General features: G+C 31.4%; 9 protein-coding genes and 1 pseudogene across 10 annotated transcripts; 6 read left to right on the forward strand and 4 right to left on the reverse strand.

Annotated features, from left to right (window-relative positions):
* Positions 1–2,549: 2,549 nt before the first annotated feature.
* TVAGG3_0398180 (uncharacterized protein) lies at positions 2,550–4,085 on the forward strand (the record flags this gene model as incomplete). The annotated part of the gene is made up of 1 exon (XM_001322323.1): positions 2,550–4,085. The coding sequence occupies one exon, from the start codon at positions 2,550–2,552 to the stop codon at positions 4,083–4,085; it is 1,536 nt and encodes a 511-aa protein (XP_001322358.1).
* A 41-nt stretch (positions 4,086–4,126) lies between these two features.
* TVAGG3_0398190 (uncharacterized protein) lies at positions 4,127–4,906 on the forward strand (the record flags this gene model as incomplete). The annotated part of the gene is made up of 1 exon (XM_001322322.1): positions 4,127–4,906. One exon carries the CDS (start codon positions 4,127–4,129, stop codon positions 4,904–4,906), a length of 780 nt encoding a protein of 259 aa, XP_001322357.1.
* Positions 4,907–5,868: 962 nt separating this feature from the next.
* Positions 5,869–7,918, reverse strand: TVAGG3_0398200 (annotated as a pseudogene). The gene has a single exon. A coding segment is annotated over exon 1 (2,050 nt).
* Positions 7,919–8,300: 382 nt separating this feature from the next.
* On the reverse strand, positions 8,301–9,619 carry TVAGG3_0398210 (biological adhesion protein; the record flags this gene model as incomplete). Its single annotated transcript, XM_001322320.1, has 1 exon — positions 8,316–9,614. The coding sequence occupies one exon, from the start codon at positions 9,612–9,614 to the stop codon at positions 8,316–8,318; it is 1,299 nt and encodes a 432-aa protein (XP_001322355.1).
* Positions 9,620–10,266: 647 nt separating this feature from the next.
* TVAGG3_0398220 (spectrin binding) lies at positions 10,267–13,665 on the forward strand (the record flags this gene model as incomplete). The annotated part of the gene is made up of 1 exon (XM_001322319.1): positions 10,267–13,665. The coding sequence occupies one exon, from the start codon at positions 10,267–10,269 to the stop codon at positions 13,663–13,665; it is 3,399 nt and encodes a 1,132-aa protein (XP_001322354.1).
* A 67-nt stretch (positions 13,666–13,732) lies between these two features.
* TVAGG3_0398230 (multidrug resistance protein YPNP-related family) lies at positions 13,733–15,346 on the reverse strand (the record flags this gene model as incomplete). The annotated part of the gene is made up of 1 exon (XM_001322318.1): positions 13,733–15,346. One exon carries the CDS (start codon positions 15,344–15,346, stop codon positions 13,733–13,735), a length of 1,614 nt encoding a protein of 537 aa, XP_001322353.1.
* Positions 15,347–16,032: 686 nt separating this feature from the next.
* On the reverse strand, positions 16,033–16,515 carry TVAGG3_0398240 (uncharacterized protein; the record flags this gene model as incomplete). The annotated part of the gene is made up of 1 exon (XM_001322317.1): positions 16,033–16,515. One exon carries the CDS (start codon positions 16,513–16,515, stop codon positions 16,033–16,035), a length of 483 nt encoding a protein of 160 aa, XP_001322352.1.
* Positions 16,516–16,563: 48 nt separating this feature from the next.
* On the forward strand, positions 16,564–19,266 carry TVAGG3_0398250 (uncharacterized protein; the record flags this gene model as incomplete). Its single annotated transcript, XM_001322316.1, has 1 exon — positions 17,935–19,266. The coding sequence occupies one exon, from the start codon at positions 17,935–17,937 to the stop codon at positions 19,264–19,266; it is 1,332 nt and encodes a 443-aa protein (XP_001322351.1).
* Positions 19,267–22,057: 2,791 nt separating this feature from the next.
* Positions 22,058–22,835, forward strand: TVAGG3_0398260 (uncharacterized protein; the record flags this gene model as incomplete). Its single annotated transcript, XM_051232590.1, has 1 exon — positions 22,059–22,835. A coding segment is annotated over one exon (777 nt), but the record flags the coding sequence as incomplete, so codon positions are not given.
* Positions 22,836–24,843: 2,008 nt separating this feature from the next.
* TVAGG3_0398270 (serine threonine-protein phosphatase family) lies at positions 24,844–25,086 on the forward strand (the record flags this gene model as incomplete). Its single annotated transcript, XM_051232591.1, has 1 exon — positions 24,844–25,086. One exon carries the CDS (start codon positions 24,844–24,846, stop codon positions 25,084–25,086), a length of 243 nt encoding a protein of 80 aa, XP_051102321.1.
* Between the last annotated feature and the right edge of the window lie 904 nt (positions 25,087–25,990).

Here is a 25,990-nt window from a genome sequence, read left to right on the forward strand (position 1 = left end):
CTATCATTAGCATTTGTAGCCATTTCAGCGTTATTTAAGCTATCTTTTCTTATTGGAATTTATATTTCGATTTTCTTTTTGGTTTCAGGACTGATAATACATGCTTTTTCTAAACCATTTCAAAGTCAAGCATTGTTACCGAACAGAGAATATATATTATTGATCATTGTTCCAACAATTTTTGTTTCATTTATTTTATTCAACGGATCTTTTACTGAAAACTCACAAGTTACATATCCACAGTATAATTGGCTTCCAAAAGATGTCGCTTTTATCAATTCAATTGCATTTGGAGCGAATTCAAATCAAAAGTTTTATAAAAAATTCATTGATACTTATCTTTCACAGACAAACTATAAAAATCCTAATCTTCCTGACTTCCTTTCAGCTTGTTTAATCAAGTGTTTCGATTGTTCGATTCATTCTTCGTTAATTATACCTTCCTTCATATATCTTTACGCATCATTTTATTTATTTTCGAAATTAACATTAACTTTTACAAGCTCTTCAATTTCCCTCGTTTTCTCTGTAATAACATTTGTATTTTTCGGGGGAAGAGGTTATATATTCCTTGCAAAGCCAAATTTACTTGGAGATTTGGATATTGACTTTATGTCCAACTGGGGAAAGAATAGATATCAATTTTGTTTCCATCCAATTTTTCAAATCTTGATTGGACAAAGAGCAACTTTATTTGCGTTTCCAATATGTTTATCTTTGATAATTTTACTCATTAATGATGAATATGGCAAGCAATCTAAAGCTTCCTCTCATATATTTTGCGGAATTTTATTATCTTTACTTGCTCTGATTGAAATGAATGCATTTTATTCCTTATTGATATGGGTGATTTTATTCTCCATTTTGCAAACGTCATTTTCACTTCAGCAAAAGAAGATTCTGTTAATTTCGAAATGGATATATTTTTATGCAACATTTATTGTTTTAACAATAATATTTTGCATATTGGGCGTATTTCCGAAACCAGAATTCCTTGTTTTCAAACCTCTTTGGTTTGATATTGAAAAATCCTTTTTTAAGTTCTTAAACAATGGAATGCACATATTTTTACTTTATAGTTTACTTCATGGAACAATAACTCTTGATCGAAAACAGTTAATGATATATCTTCCTTCGATTTTTATTTTTGTGATTTCAATTTTGTTCAGGTACCAAGAATCAATATTTTTTAACTATAATTTGATTCTTTATAGCTTTATTCCTCTTTCATGCGCTGCAATCGGCAATTTTTTGAAGATAATTTGGACAAAAATCACTTCACATTCTATTTTATTCTTTGTTTTAATCGTTTTACCATTATGGACATCTGGTATTATTTACTTTATCAGATCATTTGGAATCACTCAAATATTTCCAAATCCAATTGAGTCTTTCGAAATTGGAACTTGGATCAAAGAAAATACTGATCCTGACTCAATATGGATATCGAATCTAGTGAATCCATCACCGCCAAACATATTTGCAGGCAGACAGTTGTTTTCTTTCCATGAAAACAACGAAATTGAAAAGATACGATACAAAATTTCGAATTCCATTTTATCCAATCCTGACAATGTATCTTTATCTGATTTCTACAATATTAGTTACATTTGTATTGATTCAATGCAATCTACAACTCTATCTAAGTTGTTGCAATCAAATAATTGGGAACTTGTATTGGCTTCATCTGTTTATTATATATTTAAGAGATTTTGGTAATAATAAATGTTTGTATACGGTGTCAAAGAATTTTTTTTGAAAACATATGATGCTGAAAATGATTTTAAATGCAATGTACAAGGTATAGTTAGTTAGGGATAAGATCATTTTTGTTATAGTTTTGTGACGGTAACTTTTATTCGGAAGATGAATAACTACAATCCAATTTTGTTTTAGAATGATTAATGATTGCAAAATAGAGAATATTCTAAAGAAATAAAGATGTGTAATTTTCTCATTCCATTTGAAAAAAAAGTCATAAATATCGAGTTTTAGCTTATTCATCTAAAGGACTAATATACTATATTTTCATGCAAAGTTTATCGAAAAATGAACGCAATTTCGAGTCGGTTCTATTCAAATTTGAAACGATAAGTCGATTTTACAGTTTTGAGAAAAAATTTCAAATGTCAATGGATAAATAATTTGATAATTAGAAAATCAATAATATTGGGAGATTTTAACGATCATATATCTGAAATATAAAAAATTTCTCGTATTTATAATGAATTTGGGATTTTTATGTTGATTAAATCACTCATAAGATATTCATATTCCTTAAGGAATTCATATTTTATAAATCAAAATACCAAAACGAGTGAAATTGAATGTTCAAATTTAAGTGCTCCTTTAGAGTTAGTAATTTTTTGAAGTAACTAAATTAAATTATAAAACAAATTCAAATAACGTGTCAAAAATTTGAATGGTTGATAATATCTGAAAATAAACATTTAGTATTAACATTGTATTTTTGCGAATATTTTGTTAAAAGATTTTTAAATAATAATTTTGAATGTCTATTTAATTTTTCATTTTTCTTTAGAGAAGAAATGCTTACTCTATTATTTCCAATCTTGACACGTCAAGAAGTAACATGCGATAAAATTACTACACATCTTAAGTTTCGTGAACCAATCTCTCTAACCTGCACAGGATTATCTCAGGATCAAAGTTATAAAGTTAGGGTTACTGGAAGTGATTACCCTGCTACTTTATCAAATTCAAATACATTAACATTTAAGGTCACGGAGGTATTTGAAATCAAATCTTTTGCGTTAATACAAGATAGAAATACTATTATTTATAGGCAGGATGTAATATTTGAATCAAATCCCATAATGGATGATCTAAGAATTCAGAAACCAGTGATTTCAGGTAGATGGTCTTTAATCAATCCAATATTTTATTTTGGTTCTAGGTATTATGGAACAGGAGAAGATAAAGTTGAATTGGCCATTAGTGATAATAGAAATGAAAACTCATTTGATGACAATATGATTCATTTATATGATAATGAAAATTGCTTCATTCCTGGAAATTTACCAGCAGGAGATTATTATCTTTTTGCTCGTATTCGATACATTGATGGTGAGACTACCAAGGTCTCAAAAATAATTTGGGTGGACATAAATGTTCAAACACCAAGCATCAAAAGTGAATTCAGTGTAATGCTTTCTTCTGACAAAAGTGTATTCAATCCAAATAAAGATATTTGGTTTTACATAACTGCTGCACCTTCAGTTCCACATTTCAAAATTATGTGGAAATTTGGTGAGTATTCAACAGATTTAGACCAATATACACAATGGGGCGATTATCAAGATCCTGTTGATTATCGTAGAGCTTTAAGATTCGAAATTAAATCTCCAAATGATATTACTGATATTCAAAACGGCATAGTATTTATTTCGATTGATACAAAAACATCTGAAATCTTAAATTACACCGAGATCAACAATGTTAGATTTCTTCCATTTTTAATTTTAGAAGGCTATCAAATAGATCAACCAAAGTATAATGATGAATATGTATTACAAGAAGGGGATTTAATTACTGGAACCATTTCTTTTAAAAATGAAATTAGTATTGAGCACATGACTGTATCTGGTTTTGGTTCTGAAGGAACAATTTACTCAATTCCAAACGAAAACAAAAAGATTCGGTTCGAGCTTCTCAAAAAATCCGATTACCCTAGTGTTATCGATGTCGATGAGGTAAATGCGCGACAACGAATTATTTTAGATTTTTATAATTTGGATATGAGTATAAATATCAATAAAAATTTGCCTTTTTCAGGTATAATTCAAGGCAATATCAAGATCAAAACAAATATTGGCTACAGAACCAAAATGCAATTTATTGCAAAATTTGGTGAATTCGAAGCGGATATTCAATCATATAATTTTAATATTGTTACACGTTCAGCTGATAGGGATTTTACAATTGATCTCGGAGATAAAATCAAATATGATGTTAATGGAACATTGCCTTCTCGAATCACATTTGCAATAGTTATAGATAATATTATAATGGTGCATAAATCTGCCGACTTTTCAATTTTTAACCCCCAATTATCGAATCAATAACAGAATCTGGAGAGATACATGAATATAAAACAAATTCAAGGATGGAATTGAAGATTAAGATTATTGATGCAAGCGGAGTTTATGATTCATCATTTAAATATGAATTCGTTGACCCAGAAATGAATATGACAAATGCGAAATCAATTAAATTAATTCTTAAAAAAGTTGAAAATTCAGAAAATGAGTATACATTTAAAATTCCAATCCCGAATAATGCCGAAACTGGTCAGAAAGAATTATTAATAATATTCATTGATCCTGCAGGCCAAGAATCATCACTTTTCAGAATACCAATAACAATTATATTAGGAAGAAGTATAACAGAAAATTCAATAATCTGCAGAACGACTGAAGATATAATGGCTGCTGGCAGGAAGAATCTATTCAAATGCAATATTGATAATATTGAAACTAGCCCTGTTTACTATAAAGCAAAAATTGGAGCAAAGGATGATTACGGCCATTACGAAATTGATACTGAATTAGAGGAAATTGGGCTTGAAAATGAATTTAATGTTCTTGTTGATATTCCAGATCAATATTATGAGAAGCATACTATATCTTTTGCAATGATAAGATCAAGCGATGATGAAATCATAAAATATTTTGATCTTTCTGATGTTAGGATTACAATTGAACCAAATATCGAGAAATCCTCTAGTTATTATAATGTAGAAAAATTTTCATTAACAAAAATGATATTTAAGGTCAAATATATTTGCGATTTCCAAACACTTAGGGTTTTATACCGCAACTCAGATGGAAATGAAGAATTTCAAAATGTTATTATTTGGCAAAATGTCAAAAGTATGGTTATATGAAACATTGACAAATGCAAAAACGATTCAATATTAGGCAAGAGTCTAAATATTGTCAAGCATATAATATAACATGAGTTATAGCATAAAATGTTATAGTATATGTCAAGAGTATGGTTATAGACGCTTGACAATGATGTTATATGTTATTATTATTATGGAAATCAAGAGTATGGTTATATGAAACATTTTTTGCATTTGGACCAGATTCAACAACAGAAGGCACAGAATTTATTTCTCTAGGGAAAGTATATTCATATGATTCGAAAGAATTTAACATTAATAAAGAATTAGCAAATGGAGATTATTTAATGACAATTAAGGTTGAATATGTAAATGGGAAAAAAGTCGCAACAAAATCAAAAGTAATAAACTATGTAAAGCCCATTCAAAACATTGAACTTGGAAGGATTAAATTAAATAATGAAGTTAGAAATGTTAATTCTGGATATAAAGTTTTATTAAGTCCAATAGATGACACAAGTTCCGTAGAGGTTTATGCCGAAGTTGGTGACAAAAATTGTACTTTACTTAAGAATAAAATAGTAGCATTTGATTTCAAAGAAGCAGGAAAATTATATTGTATAGGAAATGTTGAAATCTCTGCAATTGTTCTATCAATTTCTGAAATCGAGACTGATGATATTGTTTATATGATAGGAAATGGAGAAATATCAATTGGAACTTCCAATGCTGCCAAATATAAGTTGGAAGCTTCAAAAACTTTAACTTTGATAATTTCAACATTTGATGGAAACGGAGAATCTACTACTTCAAATGATTTCGATAAATCCAAAGTAACTGTTTCATTATATGACATTAATGGGTGTTCGATTAATTCTAATTCCAGAAAAGCATTAGTTGATGATAATAATATTATAATAGAAAGAATTAAGCTTATTGCCCCAAGTTATCAATTTAACATGAAAGTAAGTACAACTTCATCATCAGATAAAGAAACTGTTTTAATTAATCCAAAAATTGGTACACATAAAATTGTATCTGATGATCAAACGGAAATTGAAGTTAATCCAGATGGCAACCCCGATGGCAATCCAGATGGCAATCCAGATGGCAACCCTGATGGCAACCCTGACAAAAATCCAGACGGCAACCCTGACAAAAATCCAGATGGCAACCCTGACAAAAATCCAGATGGCAACCCTGACAAAAATCCAGATGGCAACCCTGACAAAAATCCAGATGGCAACCCTGACAAAAATCCAGATGGCAACCCTGACAAAAATCCAGATGGCAACCCTGACAAAAATCCAGATGGCAACCCTGACAAAAATCCAGATGGCAATCCAGATGGCAATCCAGACGGCAATCCAGATGGAAATCCAGATGGCAATCCAGACGGCAATCCTGATGGAAATCCAGATGGCAATCCAGATGGCAATCCAGATGGAAATCCAGATGGCAATCCTGATGGAAATCCAGATGGCAATCCAGATGGCAATCCTGATGGAAATCCAGATGGCAACCCTGACAAAAATCCAGATGGCAACCCTGACAAAAATCCAGATGGCAACCCTGACAAAAATCCAGATGGCAATCCAGACGGCAATCCTGATGGAAATCCAGATGGCAATCCAGATGGAAATCCAGACGGCAACCCTGATGGAAATCCAGATGGTAATCCTGATGGAAATCCAGATGGCAACCCTGACAAAAATCCAGACGGCAATCCTGATGGAAATCCAGACGGCAATCCGGATGGAAATCCAGACGGCAATCCTGATGAAATGATAATCCAGATGGAAATCCAGATGGAAAATCCAGATGGCAACCCTGACAAAATCCAGATGGCAACCCTGACAAAAATCCAGATGGCAACCCTGACAAAAATCCAGATGGCAATCCAGATGGCAATCCAGACGGCAATCCTGATGGAAATCCAGATGGCAATCCAGATGGAAATCCAGACGGCAACCCTGATGGAAATCCAGATGGCAACCCTGACAAAAATCCAGATGGCAACCCTGACAAAAATCCAGACGGCAATCCGGATGGAAATCCAGACGGCAACCCTGACAAAAATCCAGACGGCAATCCGGATGGAAATCCAGACGGCAACCCTGACAAAAATCCAGATGGCAATCCTGATGGAAATCCAGACGGCAATCCGGATGGAAATCCAGACGGCAATCCTGATGGAAATCCAGATGGTAATCCAGATGGAAATCCAGATGGCAACCCTGACAAAAATCCAGATGGCAACCCTGACAAAAATCCAGATGGCAACCCTGACAAAAATCCAGATGGCAATCCAGACGGCAATCCTGATGGAAATCCAGATGGCAATCCAGATGGAAATCCAGATGGCAATCCTGATGGAAATCCAGATGGCAACCCTGACAAAAATCCAGATGGCAACCCTGACAAAAATCCAGATGGCAATCCAGACGGCAATCCTGATGGAAATCCAGATGGCAATCCAGACGGCAATCCTGATGGAAATCCAGATGGCAATCCTGATGGAAATCCAGACGGCAATCCTGATGGAAATCCAGATGGCAATCCAGATGGCAATCCTGATGGAAATCCAGATGGCAACCCTGATGGAAATCCAGATGGCAACCCTGACAAAAATCCAGATGGCAACCCTGACAAAAATCCAGATGGCAACCCTGACAAAAATCCAGACGGCAATCCTGATGGAAATCCAGACGGCAACCCTGATGGCAACCCTGATAAAAATCCAGATGGCAATCCAGATGGCAATCCTGATGGAAATCCAGATGGAAATCCAGATGGCAACCCTGACAAAAATCCAGACGGCAACCCTGATGGAAATCCAGATGGCAACCCTGACAAAAATCCAGACGGAAAGCCCGACAAAAAACCAGACCATAAACCTGAAGGAAAACCTGACAAAAATCCGGGAAGCAAACCAAATGATGAGAATCGCAATTCAGAAGGAACTCCAAAGCCAAACAATAGCAATACTGGTGTCATTGTAGGAAGCATTATTGGAATAATAGTTGCTGTTGTTATAATTTGTGTTGGCATATTCTTTTTCTTGAAAAAGAAAAAGAATACAGAAGAAAATGAATCAAGTAGTGTCGAAATTCATGAAGATGCTTCAATGGAAGATTCACCTGGGGTCTAAAAAATTATTGGAATTAATAAACATTAATTAATCAATTTAATTCAATATAATGATTTTTTTTTCAAATATATAAAATGCAGAGTGTACTAGTACATCATGTGCTTCACTTGCGCATTTGATGTTTTCGGGATTTCTAATCACTATCGTGTATTCTTTTAACATCATTTTAAATTTCACATTTTTTCATGCTCATATTTGAAAAATTTGAATTTTTTATTTTATATCTATTTTGTCTGGGAAAATCAATGTTTGTTGTTGGGAGTAAAAAAAGTTAAATAAAAATAAATAAAAAAGGTTTTAGTTAACGAGACCCAAAAGGATTTTGAGGTTTGCTGGGATACAGTTATGGTTGAAGATTGTGACATCTCTGTTGCTGTATTCTGGCTGAGATGTCATGAACTTGATAGCGTTTTCCTGGTCACCTTTCTCCACAGGATCTGTTGGCATGACAGATGACATGTAAAGGTAGAGAGATTTATCAGAGCAATCGATGATTGCAGCTCCCTTCTCTGGGAGAACATCGACTGTAATTGATTTGGAAACTGCTGGTGTCAATGTCTTTCCTTCAACGAAGCAAACAACGTGGAATTTGACCTTGAAGAAGTTGTTTTCGAAGAAAAGTTCATCTCCAGCTTTTTCAGTGGACTGAATCTGATCAATATGACCACCAATGGTCTTGATCATCTTGTTGAACTCTGGACCTTCTAATGTGCGCTTAACATGGACAATCGAAACTGTTTGGTATTCATCTGAATATGCTTGTAACAATTTCTCGCCTTGAGCCTCTAATGCTGGTGGGCAGTCCTTACCAACGAAGAGATACAATGAATTATCAGGTAATTTGTGAGTATCATAGATAAATGCACCACTATGTGTAAGTTCTGATGATTTGCATGGAACATATACAGCGATTGGACGTGATTTACCGTGGACAGAGATCAACTGGTCTAAATCAAGATGGTTAATAGTACGAATCTTACCAAATGAAAGATCTGTAATTGTTTGTGATGTTTCCTTAACTTGGCTTGTCCATGCGGCCTTCTCTGCTTCATACTTCTCTGCTAATGCCTTCTTTTCTGCTTCTGCGCGCTGTTCTAATTCACTAATTTCACGATCTTTGCTTGCTGCAAGGCGTTCTCTCTCCAAACATTCTGCTTCAGCCTTTTCTTCTGCTTCAATTCTGTTCTTCTGCTCTTCGGAAAGATACTGGTTCATCATTGCCATCTTTCTGTTAAGCTCGTCGATTTGCTCTTGTAACTTCTCATTAGCGGACTTAGCTTCATCTAATTCATGCTTAAGCTTCTCAACTTCTTCTGAATTGGCAGCAGCGGCCTGCTTATCTTCTGGATTAGCACCTTCTGTTCCTTCTCCGTCCTTCTTTTCGGCGGCTTCCTCTTCAACTGGTAAGTCAATATCACGTGTAACAACTATTCCGTCATCCTCTTCTTCGTTGGCATTTTCTTCCTTATTTTCTTCTTTCTTCTCTTCCTCTTCTTTATTCTCTTCTGGCTTTGGCTCTACATGATTCTTGAAAGCCATAAGCAAAAGGAAGAAGTCTATGATCATAAGGATCACGTAGACAATCTCTCCACTCATTTTTTGATAAAATATATAAAATTTTATTGAATAGTCATTCAAATATATTTGATCAACAATTAATTAAAATGATGATGTTACGTAATAAAATCCTGGACAATTGCACATTGAGCCTGATCTTATCGATTTTCACCTAACCTGCTTAAGTATTGTATCACAATGTTCAAAATAAAATTTAATTATAGTTTTGATTACAAATGTTCTATTAATTTCAATCAGTACCTCTTTTTTAATTTTGAATAAATATTGAATGCAATTATCCAATGCTAACTCATCTCATTACATTACCTTTCCTTATATCATGAGTTTTCTGTACTCAATTCAAATAGATCAACATAATAACATCAGAATATAAAAAGTTGATCAGTTAAGATGATTTACACATTTAGTGCATACCTAAATGTAAATGACATTTGTATAGTAAATACAAATTCTAGTATTTTGATCATGAGAATGAATGAATATTCAATGTTTAATAAAGCATAACTAATAGTGCAAATATATGTTTTGCTATGCATTGAGTATACTAACATTTCAAATATCGAATCATTTTGATACTGTTCTCATGACAACAAATGAGGCAGTATTTTTTGACATGTTTAAAAACTTTCAAAATCTAGAAGATCAAGCATGTATTGATGATATAAAATTGATGCTTGATCAACATTTCAGCTTTGATGACTTGAAAGGACCCAAATCTCGAACATTGCTACATTACTTTGCATTAGAAAAGAAAACATATGATTATGATCTTTTATTCAAATCATTTGTTCGATACAATCATACAGATGATGATAGAAATACGGCTATTCATCTTGTCCAAACTCCGAAATTTTTAAGAGAGCTTTTACAGCATGGCGTTTCACATTTAATAAAGAACAATGATGGACATACACCAGTAGATGTTTTATTACTTCATGATCGTGATGATTTACTAATAGAATTAATAAATTTCCTTCCCAGTTGGGTTTCAGAGAATTTTTCACTACTCATCAATACATGCATTGAGTTCGGATCTTACAAATGCTTCCAATATTTTGCAGATCATCATTCAAAGCAATTTATTGAAGTTTTTAACAAATCATCACATAGTTTTAAGCTAATTATATCAAACAGCAACAAATACATGCTCGATATTGTCTACAAACTCGTGAAAATCCCAATAAATCAAATTCCATGGAATCCATTTCCTTCAAAAGTTATGATGGAATCGATACTCTCCCATTATGTCGTACAGAATCTTAGAGAATTTGACATAAAATCGGTGCCATACCATCGAAATAAAGAATATTTACAAAAAATTATCGAAGAACATATAAATTGGACAGAATTGAACAGCGCGATACTTAAAACTCCTTTACATAATACATTGATGTACAGCCAAGACGGATACATTGAAAATCTTCGAATAAATAAAGTCGATCTTTTAGATTACAACGGCAAGACCCCATTATTCCTTGCAACAGAATGTAGTTCCGAAAAAGTCGCCAAACATTTCGTAAAACATGGTGCAGTCGGAACTTACATTTGTTGCGGTTCTACGCCTCTCCACGAAGCCGCAAAGAGAAATCTGAAATCGGTGGTTGAAATAATCGTTCACTCAAGGAATAATATCGATATTTTGGACAAAAATGGCTTATCTCCTTTATTTTGTGCAATTGAATCGAAATCTGATGATTCTGCAGTGATATTACTTAACAGTGGAGCAAGGGTTGACTTGAAAACAAAGTCTGGAGATACAATTTTGCATTTCGCCGCTAAAAATAATTCATCACCTGAAATATTAAAGAAGTTGCTAGAAAAGGGAGCACCATTATACGTTAAAAATAATGCTGGAGAAATACCAATGGTCACTGCCCTTAAAAATGGCTATTCTGAAGGATATATGATTATGAAACAGATGAATGGCAACTTTGGCGAGTTTTCTGTTGATACTTATTCATCACCTGAGATATGGAATAATTCCTACCTATACGAATTCCTTAAATTCTATCCAAAAGAGAATTTAAATGATATTTTGAGACTTGCTGTTAAACACGGCCATGTACAAGGTTTCTCGAGTGTTATATTGACTCTTACAAACTCAATTTCGGAGAGTAGAAAGATGGAACTCCTCAAAATTGCAATTTTTGCAAATAATATTTTTACTTGTTCGTTTTTGATCGGAATTTTCCCAAATCTGTTGACAGCATCATCAAAGAAAGGTGATACAGCAATGCACTGGATCGCAAGATGCAATCCGCCTTGTTTTGATGCAATTTTTAGGTCAATTTACAGAAGTTTTGACCAAATTACGGTTGTGAACAAAAATAAAGAAAATCCGTTCCACGTAGCCGTAGAAGTCCGAAATCTGACGTTTTTGAATACGTTTTTACAGAAAAATAATGATCATGAAAAATATAAAATATTTTTGGACGGAACAGACGATCAGATCAAAGAAGCGTTGAATGCAAAGAACAAAGATAATCTTACGCCACTTGAACTTGCTCTTTTAAGAAGAGATGCCGAGATTTCTTTATTGATTTCGGATCTCTCACCTCTTTCCATATTTTCTGCAAATATCACTCCGAAAATATTACAGAGAACATTCTTTACAGGTATCGATGGCTCTACTTACAACACAGAAAGATTATCTTTATTATCTCATTCAATTATCACAGCAGAGACAGAACAAGACTGCTTGGAATGCGTCAAATTAATCATAGAGCAAGGTGGCGACCCTAATGTCCCAGACGACAACGGAAAAAAGCCGGCTCACTACGCATTTGAGAGAAAATTCACTTCTGTGATAGATTACTTGATGCAGAATGGCGGTTTATTGTATGGAATTAACAATTTCCTTGAAACAATTGATAAATCCCTGTTGACAGACGAAATTATGGAAAATATCCATAGACATGACCTCCGAGCCAATTCTATTATGGAATTATATAATAATGAGAAGGATTTCTTGGCTCAAATGACTTCTTTTGTTGAAAAAAGTGAAAAATCAAATTCGAAAATTCCGACTTCTTCAGTTGTAGTTATTTCTGCAAGGAATATCATGAATCTCTCTGAGAGATTAGTTGATTATCTAGGCGAAATTTGCCATAGATTGTCTCCTTCCTCTTGTATTGCTCGAGGATTAAAAGTTACAGGAGATTTCGCAACTTGTTATCACGCTTTCGTCATGGTTGTTAACAAAGTGTCCAGTTCTATTGACGAAGAGACTCAGCAGCTCTTAAACAGCAAACCAGAAGGATCATCTATTACTTACTACCAATTTTTCGAAATTCCGGCTTTACATATCCACGAATTTGTTAATTTGGTTGATAGAATCATAAGAGCGACCCCTGAAAAGCATCCGGATTCCGAAATTTTATTTTCCGCCTTAAATATTTGGAAAGAAATGGATCGTAGATGTCTGAATGAAATGAGAGTCTTCCAAACATTTAAAGCAACAAAAATTATGAAAATGAATTTCGCAACTTTAATTCCGGACACAGTTGTGAAATTTCCAGCCGGATCCATCCTTTTATGGCAAGGAGATGTCGTTGTAAAGAAATTCCCGTTCCAAGATGGTCCTTTGAAGAAATTATTTTCAAAAGAGAACGTACGCTTATATTTGTTCAATACCATTGTATGGTTTGCTTCTACAGGTCCTAAATTGAAGAATACTGTCTTCTATCTCCTTTCAACTTCGGATATTTTCATGGAATTTGTAAATAGCAATTTAATGATCACAGGAAAAGGATTTCAATTCGAGATATCCCTTGTTAAGCAAGAAGATAGTGCAAATCTTGAGAACGCGCTCACAGAACTTGAAAAAGGATTTATATTCCAAAGTACTTCCCAAAGAATTGTAAAATGCTTCTATATGTTGGAAGAATCAAACACTATAGAGTCAACCATGATGATTCTGAACTGTTCCAACAAAGAATCAGCTGTTGCCGAATTTAAGAGCTTAAACAAAGAGAAAATCAAGAAATTCAGCAACGGAATATCCGAAATGATCAATATTGTACCTATTGGAAAGGAACTTCAATGCGTTTATTGCAATATTAAGAAATAATTTTTATTTTTGTTTATTATTTTTTGTTTTAAATAGTATTTTTAGTTTACATCATTAACAACAATATTTAAGGAGATTGACTTCCTTTTTCATCATCTTTTGAAATATTATCTAAATTATCAAGTTCTTTTTCTGCTTCTTCCTTCTGTTTCTCATCTATTTTATCATTTTTGCTTTCTTCAGCGCTATCTTTTTCTACATCTTTATCTTTTTGTGAATCATCAAAGTTATCTATTTCATTATCACCATCTTTTGATGATTTATTATCCTTTGATGACTTTTCATCACTTGCTGATATCTTTTCTTTTCTGCTTTCTTTGATAATATCATATAGAGGCTTGAAGATTAAAGCTCCACCAATAACTAAACCTGTGCATGATGCAAGCCAAAAACACCAAACGACTTTCTCTGGTTGATGTGGATGAATTGCATCTATTATATATATTGATGCTAAGCATGTGATAAAGCTTGAGGTCATACTCACAATCATTGCTCTTTTTCCTCTTTGCAAACTTTGAAGCATTGATTGAAGGGTGAAACGAATAAACATTAAAAATGCAGCCCAGTTAGCAGCTTTGATTTCTTTTTCTGCCCATTCAAGGAACTTTTCATCATGTCCAAATATCTTTGCAATCTGTCTCGGGCAAGTAAAAGCAAGGATATTTGTAAAGATACACCAAACTAGAGTAATCCAATTCAAATGGATTGACAAATGTAAATATCTTTTGAATAACTTTGCAGCATATGCATAAGATCCTGGAGCTAAGAAACCTGTGCAAATACCCAAGATAATAGCGGTTTCAAGTGTTGTGTATCTATAAGCAACATTCAAGCCACTTATCATTAAATCATATTGGCTCTTATCAAGAAGCGATTTACCCATTACACGACGCATAAGAATTGCAGGAATTGCAGTGCTGAGTTGTGAAATAAATTGTGAGCTACCAACAACTAATCCTTGGAAGGTATGTTTGTTGAATGGCTTAATGAGACCCTTAAGTTCTGGTTTTGTTCCAAATCTTCCACAAAAGAACAATATAGTTAAAATAATTCCAGGAACGCCATCAGCAATGATTGTTGAAATTGAAGGGCCAATAATTCCAATCTTCAGTTTTCCCATGAATAAAGGATTCAAAGCTCCCATTCCTAATCCTAGTGCAACAACATCTATTATACCAACTAGAAGAGTTCTTCCTTCTGCTTGTAATACACCAATATTGGTATAAAAAATGCATGTGAGAGCATTTCCTGCTGCTTGAGGCAAGATATATCTGAAAGCCATCTTTGTTGTTTCTTCTGTTGCAAGACACCATCTGGCATATGGTTTTATAGCTGGAATTAATATTGCTGGCACAATACAACCACATATGAGAGCTACTCTATATAAATCGCATACAACTTGTTTTGCATCATCGAATAGTTTCTTTCCAAACAATGATGATATTTGTGTACTCGCAGCAATTGATAAAAATAAACCAAACGCTCTTGCTACGAACTCCCAAACTACAACAGTTGCAACTGCGGACATGCCAACCTCTCCAACATATTTGGAAATCCAAAATGTATTAATAATTCCATATAATGTACTTGTGATTTGTGAACATAATGGTCCAATACTCAAGAGCAAAATGGTTTTGAGCGGTGGCCTTCCTGATAGTCTATATATCTCTCCGGAATTCATTATAGCTTGACTCGAGAATCAAGAATGGAAGTGTGAATTCATACCATCGGTTTAACATAAAAACTTTGAATGTGAATTCACACTCCTTTCAATTAAAATTGAACCAAAAAATTGTAGAAACAATATCTCATTTATAAACTAAAATCAATTAATGGAAAAAAATGTAATTTATTTAATTCATAATTTATTGAATTGTGAAATTCAATAGGGTCTCAAAGTAATAAATTACAAAATGCACAGTCCCATTATTATTTTCGGAGCTTTTTTTTCTCTTCACATTTTACATAAATTTTATCTAACTCCTTTCAAATTTTGATGTCAAAAAAATTGACATATATCCCAAAAATCAAGTAGAGATCATATTTAAATCAATTATTTTAATAGAGATTGAAGATTATACTGGCATTGTATTCATTGTTCCTCATTATAAATGCTCATTTTTTCGATTTATTTAAAAAAATGATTTTATAATGATAATTTTCATATATCATTTAAAATCATATATTATATCGCGTTACATGATCCAACTCATGATTTACAATATTGATTTCTGAAAAACAAACCAAAATATCACAAAATTAATAAAAAATATGATTATTCAAATCAAAAATACCGAACTATGCAATTAAAAAGAGTGATACTTAATGGTTTATTAATAATCAGAAAAATTATCAATCATATAAAAATTATGCTTCTTCAAAAGGTTTGTAACGGATGCATACATCTTTATTATTGATGTTAGCCCATCTGTAACAAACGTACTGCTTTGGCTTTCCGTTTGGAGCGACTTTTTCATCTTCACGTACATATCTTGCGCAATACCTCTTTTTCATCCATGCAGGATGTTTCCACAGTCTGCATTTATAGGATGGGAAAGCACTGTTTGGTTCTGCGAATCTATTTTGCGGATCAAATACTTTATTATTTTCTTTATCGTATACACAGTAATGTCCATTTTCTTTTTTATACGTTAAGTCATTTCTGAATACAGTGTTAAATTGTTGAGCTAAACTGTAACCGAATTTCGGAATTGGTGTTTTTATAAATCCATCTTCGCGAATATGTCCTTCCTGAACAGCCCATTCAAGTGCTGAATGAGCGTCATTTTTAGATATGCTTGCCATAAAGCAAATACACATAAAGAGCTCGCTCATAATTGGAGCAGGCATTTTTTTAAAAAAAAATTGGAGCGGTTTTGCCAAATTTTGCAATAAATTTGTAGAATAGGGCTTTGTTAAGGCAAAATAGTAATAAACAACATAAATTTTACTAAGCAACCACAAAACTAGACAAAACCATCAATTCAGCAACCTCCAATACACAAAAAAGTGGCATGTTTTCGGATAAGGATTCTTAAATTAGTTATTACAGAAGTTTAAGAAGAGTTTTTAAATGTACCCACTTTTAAAGTGGATACATTCCTTCCTTAGATGCTATCAATCACGTAAATTCAAAACTTTTTTCAAATTTCAAAAAATAAAATTTAATTATTTCAGTAGTAACACTATCATTTATGATTAACATCTTATTTACAAAAGTATAAACGATATTTAACATGTTAATTATGAACATATTTTCATAAATTAAATCTGAACCAAATATTCAATATAAAGTTAACGATTTCAATACAAATTCAGCAATAATTATCGATTTAAACAATAGTTACAATATTTACAATCAATTTCGTTCATTTTTAAAATATTTTATTTCAATTGTTTTTATTTTTTAGCAAATCAAACTGGGATAATTTTTTCGCTGGTTCACAACCTACTGATTACAAAAATAATGCCCCTATTTCTAATCAACAAGGCAATTTTTATGTTCATGATGTTTTCTTTACGAATCATAACTCAGAAATTATTCATCTCAGAGATGATGATAATAATAAACTTCTTGTATCTGACTGCGTTTTTAATTGCACAAAAGGTGGTAATATTTACCAAAATTTAGGTCAGATTGTTCAATATCGAGTCTGCAGTATCAAACCAAACAGTGAGAGTTATTTTAGTGCTCCACATTCACAGATCACAGTAACAGAAAATAAATCATTCAAAAATTACTTAAGTTTGTCAACAATCACTGAAAGTCAAGGAGAACAAGAACCAATTATTCATCAATACGGAGAAAACATTATTAAAAATGTAAATATTTCTAATACACTAACAAGAATTAATTCAGTCTACTCTATTTCAGGAAATTCTGATTTAAATGCAATCGTTTCATATTCAACATTTATTAAAAATAGAGCTCTACAAAACAATTGCTTATCACATCCTGCATACGGAGCTATTATTCACCATTGCATTATTCATTCAAATGATTGCGGTTTTTACGGAATTAGTTCGGTTATTTCTGCATCTGAAAATGTCAATGTTTTAATTTCTGAATGTATTATAATGTACAACACAGGAATTTATCTATTTTATGCATCATATGATGGTTCAATTTCAGTATTGTCTTGTTTCATTCAATCAAATACTGAATCAAATTATGGAAATGTTCGAATTTCAACAACTGATTCTTTGAATATTGAAAATTCACATATATCTACAGCACTTTGTTATCCAGCTTTTCCGATTTTTGATTTGATGAATATTACGACAGACAAAGCAAAATACAAATTTGGAGAAGATTCAACTATAAGAGGAACAATTTCATTTGATCGAATTAAAGAAAAACCATTTACACTTAAAGTTTGGATTGGCTACAATGATCTAATTCAAGTCCCTCAATCAAGTGGATCTACAATATATCCATATTCAATCAACATCCAAGATTATTTCTCCACTGGAAATTATATTATTTCATCCAGTGTTATTAATACAAATGGTATTGAATCAAATACAGTTTCAGTTGAATTTGAATATGAAGTTTCATTTTTTCTTAATTTAGAAGATCTTGAAAGAAAAGAATACAACAAAACACTTGATAAAAATATTACAGTCCGAGGAAGTGGAATTTACTCACATGGTGATATTTCTATTAACTGCAGTATTGGAGATGTAAATAGTACATTCATTGGAAATATTAATAAGAAATGGATTACACATCAATTTACTTTGTCAGGTGTTTGTTTGATTCCAGATTCTATTGCAGAAGAAAAAAACTATTCAGTTACAGTTTGGGCAACTTATATAGATAGTGGAGTAAGTACAGAGTCAATAACAAAAGAATTCGAATTTTATCGAAATTATCCAGTTCTAAGAATATCAGATTCAATCAAAGAAACATATTATCACAATGTTGACAAATTCATTTCAGTTTCAGGATTTGTTTCAGATTATGATTGTGATGATGAAATTGAAATCAAAGGATATATTGAAGGATATTCAAATAGTCAAACATCACAAAATATTTATATTCCAGATTTAAATAATCATTTATTCGAAATTAATATCCCTATTCCTGACAACCTTACAACTGTTGAACATAATCTTCTTATTACATGTTGTGACAATGTTAATAAATGTGATTCATTTAACAAAACGTTTTCTTACGAACTAAATAAACCAGAAATTAGTATTGTTAAATCACCAACATTCCCTGTTTATATTAACAAAGATAAAAATCTTGAATTTGTTCTTTCTGTTTCAGACAAAGATGGAAACAGTAACATCAGAATTTTTCACATTCTCAACGACACTGCAGGAAACAATGTCAACATAAGCTTTTCTAATGATCTTCCAGTTGATGTTGAATATTCAATTCCTATTCCAGATGATATCGATGTTGGTGTTTGTCAACTATGTATCTATGCAGTAGATGAGCATAATCTCTATTCAAAGAATATTTATCTCGATGTAGTATTTTCAAAATTCACATATGATGAAATTAATGAAGATCAAAATCATAAAAAACGCAAAAAGAAACCAATTAAATATTCACCATTCTTTTTTGTTCTCGCACAGAAAGTTTCATAAACATTTCTAATTACAACAAATTAATAATGAATTAATAAATTATATGAAAAAAAATATAAATTATCTGATAATATCAATCAAAGTTCGCTTTGCAGATGAATTATCATAAAATAACAAAATCTATTTTTAACATTTGATAAGAATATTGTTTCGATTTTTGAAAATATTTTAAGTCTATTATCAAATGTTTCTTTTAACCTTGAAATATTGATATGTGTAATTCATTTCAATGAAGGCTTAGCGTACACTTTATAATGTTTATTCATCGAAAATGTTTATCCTTGGAGATCGTAATATTAATATTTTAAATTCTTTATATCAAAAAATAATGATAGAATTTAATAAAAAAGGGTCAAATTATATTTCAAATTTTTAATGGAATTTGAAAGGATATAAAATCGATTCAATTCTATTCAATTTTCATGATCCAATTCTGATTCAGTCTGATTTGGTCATTAAAATGCAAATAAATGGTTAATAATCCTTTATTTTAGAAGTTTAGTATTGTTTAAGTATCTTTCCATTTTTAACTGCAAAGAAAATTTGATAAAAAAAGTGGATCTGTTTTAGACTATTTTTAATGGGAAAATCAGCAAACAATATAATTTTAATGTTATCTGAAATCATTAGAATTTGAATGAATGTAATTTAACTTTTATTCAATTTTCTTGATCCAATTTCAAAAGTATTGCCCAAATTGCAAAAGAATTGCCCAAACCGACATGCTTATTCCCTTACTTGATATTCTAAATTCAATATGCGGATTATTTGTGTATTTAAAAATCAATCCGTGTAAAGTAGTCAAAAATGAATGAATTTTTAATAAAGGTCAACTTCAAAATTTTTCAAATACGCAAAATATGTCCCTTAAGCAAATGTATGGGGAGGATATAAAATTGAGAGGTATAGTTTGATTTTATACTCCCAAAAAGTGACATATTTTCTCTGATCAGATTATCTAATGTTAAATAGTTATTTTAGTAGTTTAAAAAAGTTTTAAGAGATATCCACCTTAAAAGTGGGTATGTTCCTTCCTTAGATGCTGTCAATCACATGAATTCAAAACTTTTTTTGCTCAAATATCAAAAAATAAAACTTAATTATTTCAGTAGTAACACTATCATTTATGATTAACATCTTATTTACAAAAGTATAAACGATATTTAACATGTTAATTATGAACATATTTTCATAAATTAAATCTGAACCAAATATTCAATATAAAGTTAACGATTTCAATACAAATTCAGCAATAATTATCGATTTAAACAATAGTTACAATATTTACAATCAATTTCGTTCATTTTTAAAATATTTTATTTCAATTGTTTTTATTTTTTAGCAAATCAAACTGGGATAATTTTTTCGCTGGTTCACAACCTACTGATTACAAAAATAATGCCCCTATTTCTAATCAACAAGGCAATTTTAATGTTCATGAAGTTTTCTTTACGAATCATGACACAGAAATTATTCATCTCTCAGATGATGATAAATATAATAAACTTCTTGTATCTGAGTGCGTTTTTAATTGCACAAAAGGTGGTAATATTTATCAAAATAAAGGTCAAGTTGTTCAATATCGAGTCTGCAGTATCAATCCAATCAAGCACATTGATTTTGAAGATCCGCATTCTTATTCCACAGCGCCACATTCATACATTTTTGTAACCCAAAGTAGAACATACAAAAATTATTTAATTGAATCAACAATAACTAGAAGCGATGGATCTTTAGGACCAATTATTCATCAATACGGAAGAAATATTATTAAAAATGTAAATATTTCTAATTCACTAACAAGAATTAATTCGGTCTACACTATTTCAGGAAATTCTGATTTAAATGCAAATGTTTCATATTCAACATTTATTAAAAATACAGCTGTACAAAACAATTGCTTATCACATTATGCATATGGCGCTAAGATTCACCATTGCAATATTATTTCAAATGAATGTAGTCAATCCCAAAATAATGCAGTTATTTCTGCATCTGATAATGTCAATATTTTAATTATAGAATGTATTATAATATTCAACACAGGAAATTATTTATTTTATTCAGATTATGATGCTTCAATTGCAGTTTCTTCTTGTTTCATCCAATTAAACTATAATTATCAATTAAATAATTCGGAAAATGTTGAAATATCAACAATTGATTCACTAAATATTGAAAATTCACATATATCCACAGCTCTTTGTTATCCGGCTTTTCCAATGTTTAATTTGATGAATATTACAACAGATAAAGCAAAATACAAATTTGGAGAAGATTCAACTATAACAGGAAAAATTTCATTTGATCGAATTAAAGAAGAATCATTCACACTTAAAGTTTGGATTGGCAACCATGATCCATATCAAATACTAAATAAAGAAAGTGGATCTTCAACATATGAATATTCAATAGATACCCTCTATTATTTCTCCACTGGAAATTATATTATTTCATCCAGTGTTATTAATACAAATGGTATTGAATCAAATACAGTTTCAGTTGAATTTGAATATGAAGTTTCATTTTTTCTTAATTTAGAAGATCTTGAAAGAAAAGAATACAACAAAACACTTGATAAAAATATTACAGTCCGAGGAAGTGGAATTTACTCACATGGTGATATTTCTATTAACTGCAGTATTGGAGATGTAAATAGTACATTCATTGGAAATATTAATAAGAAATGGATTACACATCAATTTAATTTGTCAGGTGTTTGTTTGATTCCAGATTCTATTGTAGAAGAAAAAAACTATTCAGTTACAGTTTGGGCAACTTATATAGATAGTGGAGTAAGTACAGAGTCAATAACAAAAGAATTCGAATTTTATCGAAATTATCCAGTTCTAAGAATATCAGATTCAATCAAAGAAACATATTATCACAATGTTGACAAATTCATTTCAGTTTCAGGATTTGTTTCAGATTATGATTGTGATGATGAAATTGAAATCAAAGGATATATTGAAGGATATTCAAATAGTCAAACATCACAAAATATTTATATTCCAGATTTAAATAATCATTTATTCGAAATTAATATCCCTATTCCTGACAACCTTACAACTGTTGAACATAATCTTCTTATTACATGTTGTGACAATGTTAATAAATGTGATTCATTTAACAAAACGTTTTCTTACGAACTAAATAAACCAGAAATTAGTATTGTTAAATCACCAACATTCCCTGTTTATATTAACAAAGATAAAAATCTTGAATTTGTTCTTTCTGTTTCAGACAAAGATGGAAACAGTAACATCAGAATTTTTCACATTCTCAACGACACTGCAGGAAACAATGTCAACATAAGCTTTTCTAATGATCTTCCAGTTGATGTTGAATATTCAATTCCTATTCCAGATGATATCGATGTTGGTGTTTGTCAACTATGTATCTATGCAGTAGATGAGCATAATCTCTATTCAAAGAATATTTATCTCGATGTAGTATTTTCAAAATTCACATATGATGAAATTAATGAAGATCAAAATCATAAAAAACGCAAAAAGAAACCAATTAAATATTCACCATTCTTTTTTGTTCTCGCACAGAAAGTTTCATAAACATTTCTAATTACAACAAATTAATAATGAATTAATAAATTATATGAAAAAAAATATAAATTATCTGATAATATCAATCAAAGTTCGCTTTGCAGATGAATTATCATAAAATAACAAAATCTATTTTTAACATTTGATAAGAATATTGTTTCGATTTTTGAAAATATTTTAAGTCTATTATCAAATGTTTCTTTTAACCTTGAAATATTGATATGTGTAATTCATTTCAATGAAGGCTTAGCGTACACTTTATAATGTTTATTCATCGAAAATGTTTATCCTTGGAGATCGTAATATTAATATTTTAAATTCTTTATATCAAAAAATAATGATAGAATTTAATAAAAAAGGGTCAAATTATATTTCAAATTTTTAATGGAATTTGAAAGGATATAAAATCGATTCAATTCTATTCAATTTTCATGATCCAATTCTGATTCAGTCTGATTTGGTCATTAAAATAAAAAAAAAAAAAAAAAAAAAAAAAAAAAAAAAAAAAAAAAGGAAGTGGGGCTTCCAGGGGCTGCGCCCCTTCTAGCCCCGAAGATGTTTAGTATAAATGAAGTTCTTATATACGGGTCTTCCAGGAGCTTTTCACAAAATATATATGTTTTCATGTTTTGTCACTTTTCTGTCACTTTTCAGGTAAAAAACATTTTTATATATATATAAATGAATTTTACAAAACCACCGTTACCGTTCTTTGGAAATAAGAGTAAATGTAAAGATATTCTATTGAGAGAACTTAAGAAACTACCGAATGGTCTAACATTTGTAGACTTGTTCGGTGGAAGTTTCTATATATCTCATTTGTGCCATACAATATTTCCTGACTCAAAGATTATATGCAATGACTTCGACAACTATATGAACCGTCTCAAACATATACCAGACACAAACAAAATATTGAAAGAGTTAAAAGAAAAGATACCTATAGGTAAGATGGAACGTATACCATTAGATAAGAAAAATACTGTCAGAGAGGTTTTGAAAAAGGCAGAGTATATTGACTGGATAGTATATCTGCTAGACTATTATATAGTGGTGCTATAAGAGTTCATGACATTGAAACACTTATGTCAAAAGTTTTATATCTTAACTATACAAATGTTTTCAAAGAGAACATAGAAAAATATATTGAGGGTATAGAGTTTGTGAGATGTCATTGGACAGAGTTGTATGAAAAATATAAAGACAAGGAAAATGTTTTCTTTATAGTGGACCCGCCGTTCTATAACACATGGGATTTTCAATACCAAGTAGACTGGACTTTGAGAGACTCTTAGAAACTTTAGACGTTTTACATAACCATCCATGCTTTTACTTTACATCCGATAAAAGTGGTTTGGAAACCGTTATGAGATGGTTAGAGGACGTACATGACTATGAGTTTAGATATGACAAGATAGAATATGAGAGAGGTCCTATAAACCGGAGAAAGTGTCATAACAAAAAATTTTACTAGTAAGTAAATGTGGTTTGAAATAGGACTACTTGTTTTAGGTTTTTTCCATTGTGTCATTTACTTATTTGACGTGGCAGAAAGATATAGAGAATATGAAGATGAACCAATGCCTGCAAATGTTCAGCATATGTACTCGTAAGAGATATTTTTATCTAATATTAAATGGACGCACAGAACTTAGCGAATGCACAGCAACCTGGACAACCAAACCCAGAGAATATTCCAAATGAAGTTAGAATACAAACTGCAATGGCAAACTATGGTCAAGTGCCAACAGATGTACAAATGCAAACTGCCATGTCAAATGACGCTGCGTTAGGTTTGGCCACCATGGTATGCAAATATGAGATGGAAAGAGTTTTATACAAACCCTGAAGTGGGATATAAACAACTCTATGCAGATGACGCGAACACAGGAGTTGACCAGAATATGTTTTCTACCAGAGGAGAAACAGAATGTATGAGCTCCAGTTAAAGAATGCTATGGAACTCAACAGGAAACGTAAGAGACTAGGCGGACATTAGATTTTTACATATAGTAAAATGGGTTTCTTCAGTAGTATTGGAAACTTCTTTCGAAATGTTGGAAGAGGTATATGGAATGGAATAAAAACCGTAGGAAGAGGAATTTGGAACGGTGTCAAAAATATTGGTAAAAGAGTAGGTCAGTTCGTTGGTATTATACCCAAAGACCCTGAACCAGAAGAGCAAGCTCCTGTTATACAACAGCCTGAACCTGCACCACAGTCTAGTTGGCAACCAAATCCAACACCTCAACCGTATTAAAAAATTATATTTTTATCGTTCGATAGTAGTTGTATATGAAACTAAGTTCTAAGTAAAACGCATGGTATAATGGAATTATTCTTTTTCTTCCATCTGTTGTAAACCATACTTGAAAGTCTGAAATACTTCCACTCGGTGGTTCATATAGCTTTGTAGGTTTTTCGTAAAAGTCATTTGCCAAGCATAAGAAAGAGTTTTGGGCGCCAGAAAATGAAGCATGAACAATAATAGCAGCTGGGTCGAAAACATCTTTAAATAAATATGGTTCATCTCTTGCATATCGACTGTAAATATTTGCTAAAGGAAGTTCGACTTTCTGATTTAACATTCTTTGCAAATAATACCATGACATTGCAGTGAATTCTGTATATATTTGTTCGTCTTTCTTTGGATTGTCTTCGTAGATTTGAAATGACACTTGTGAATTTTGTTTGTCATATACAATTCTCACATAAAGTGTGCTCTCGGTATTTGCATATTCATCAGCATATTTTGCATAACATGAATTTATTTTATCTTCTATATTTTTAACGCAGTCTGTAGAGAAGATGAAAGGTCAACTTGTATTAGCTCAATTTCTTCCCACATTTTTCGTTTCCCTTCAGATATATAATCTATATGAAACCTTACAATAAATGGAAAACTTTTATCTTCTACAGACACAAACCTTCATTCTACGAAAGCCAACAGCTTTTGTGACGGATGGGTCTCTTACCATCTAAGTGGGTAGTCAAAAACGATAGCCTTCATGCTTTACGGTCTCTGTCTCAAACTTTTGACCGACGTTAGTAAAAGTTCATCTAATGGTTTAGTTGTAGCAACTCTTGAATTTTCTTTTTCTATTGGAAGCATATTTTATCTATAATAAAAATGTCAAATGAAACAGCGTCTATGAGAGAAATAC

Source organism: Trichomonas vaginalis, chromosome V (assembly GCF_026262505.1).
Source record: "Trichomonas vaginalis G3 chromosome V, whole genome shotgun sequence".
Classification (NCBI taxonomy): Eukaryota; Parabasalia; order Trichomonadida; family Trichomonadidae; genus Trichomonas; species Trichomonas vaginalis.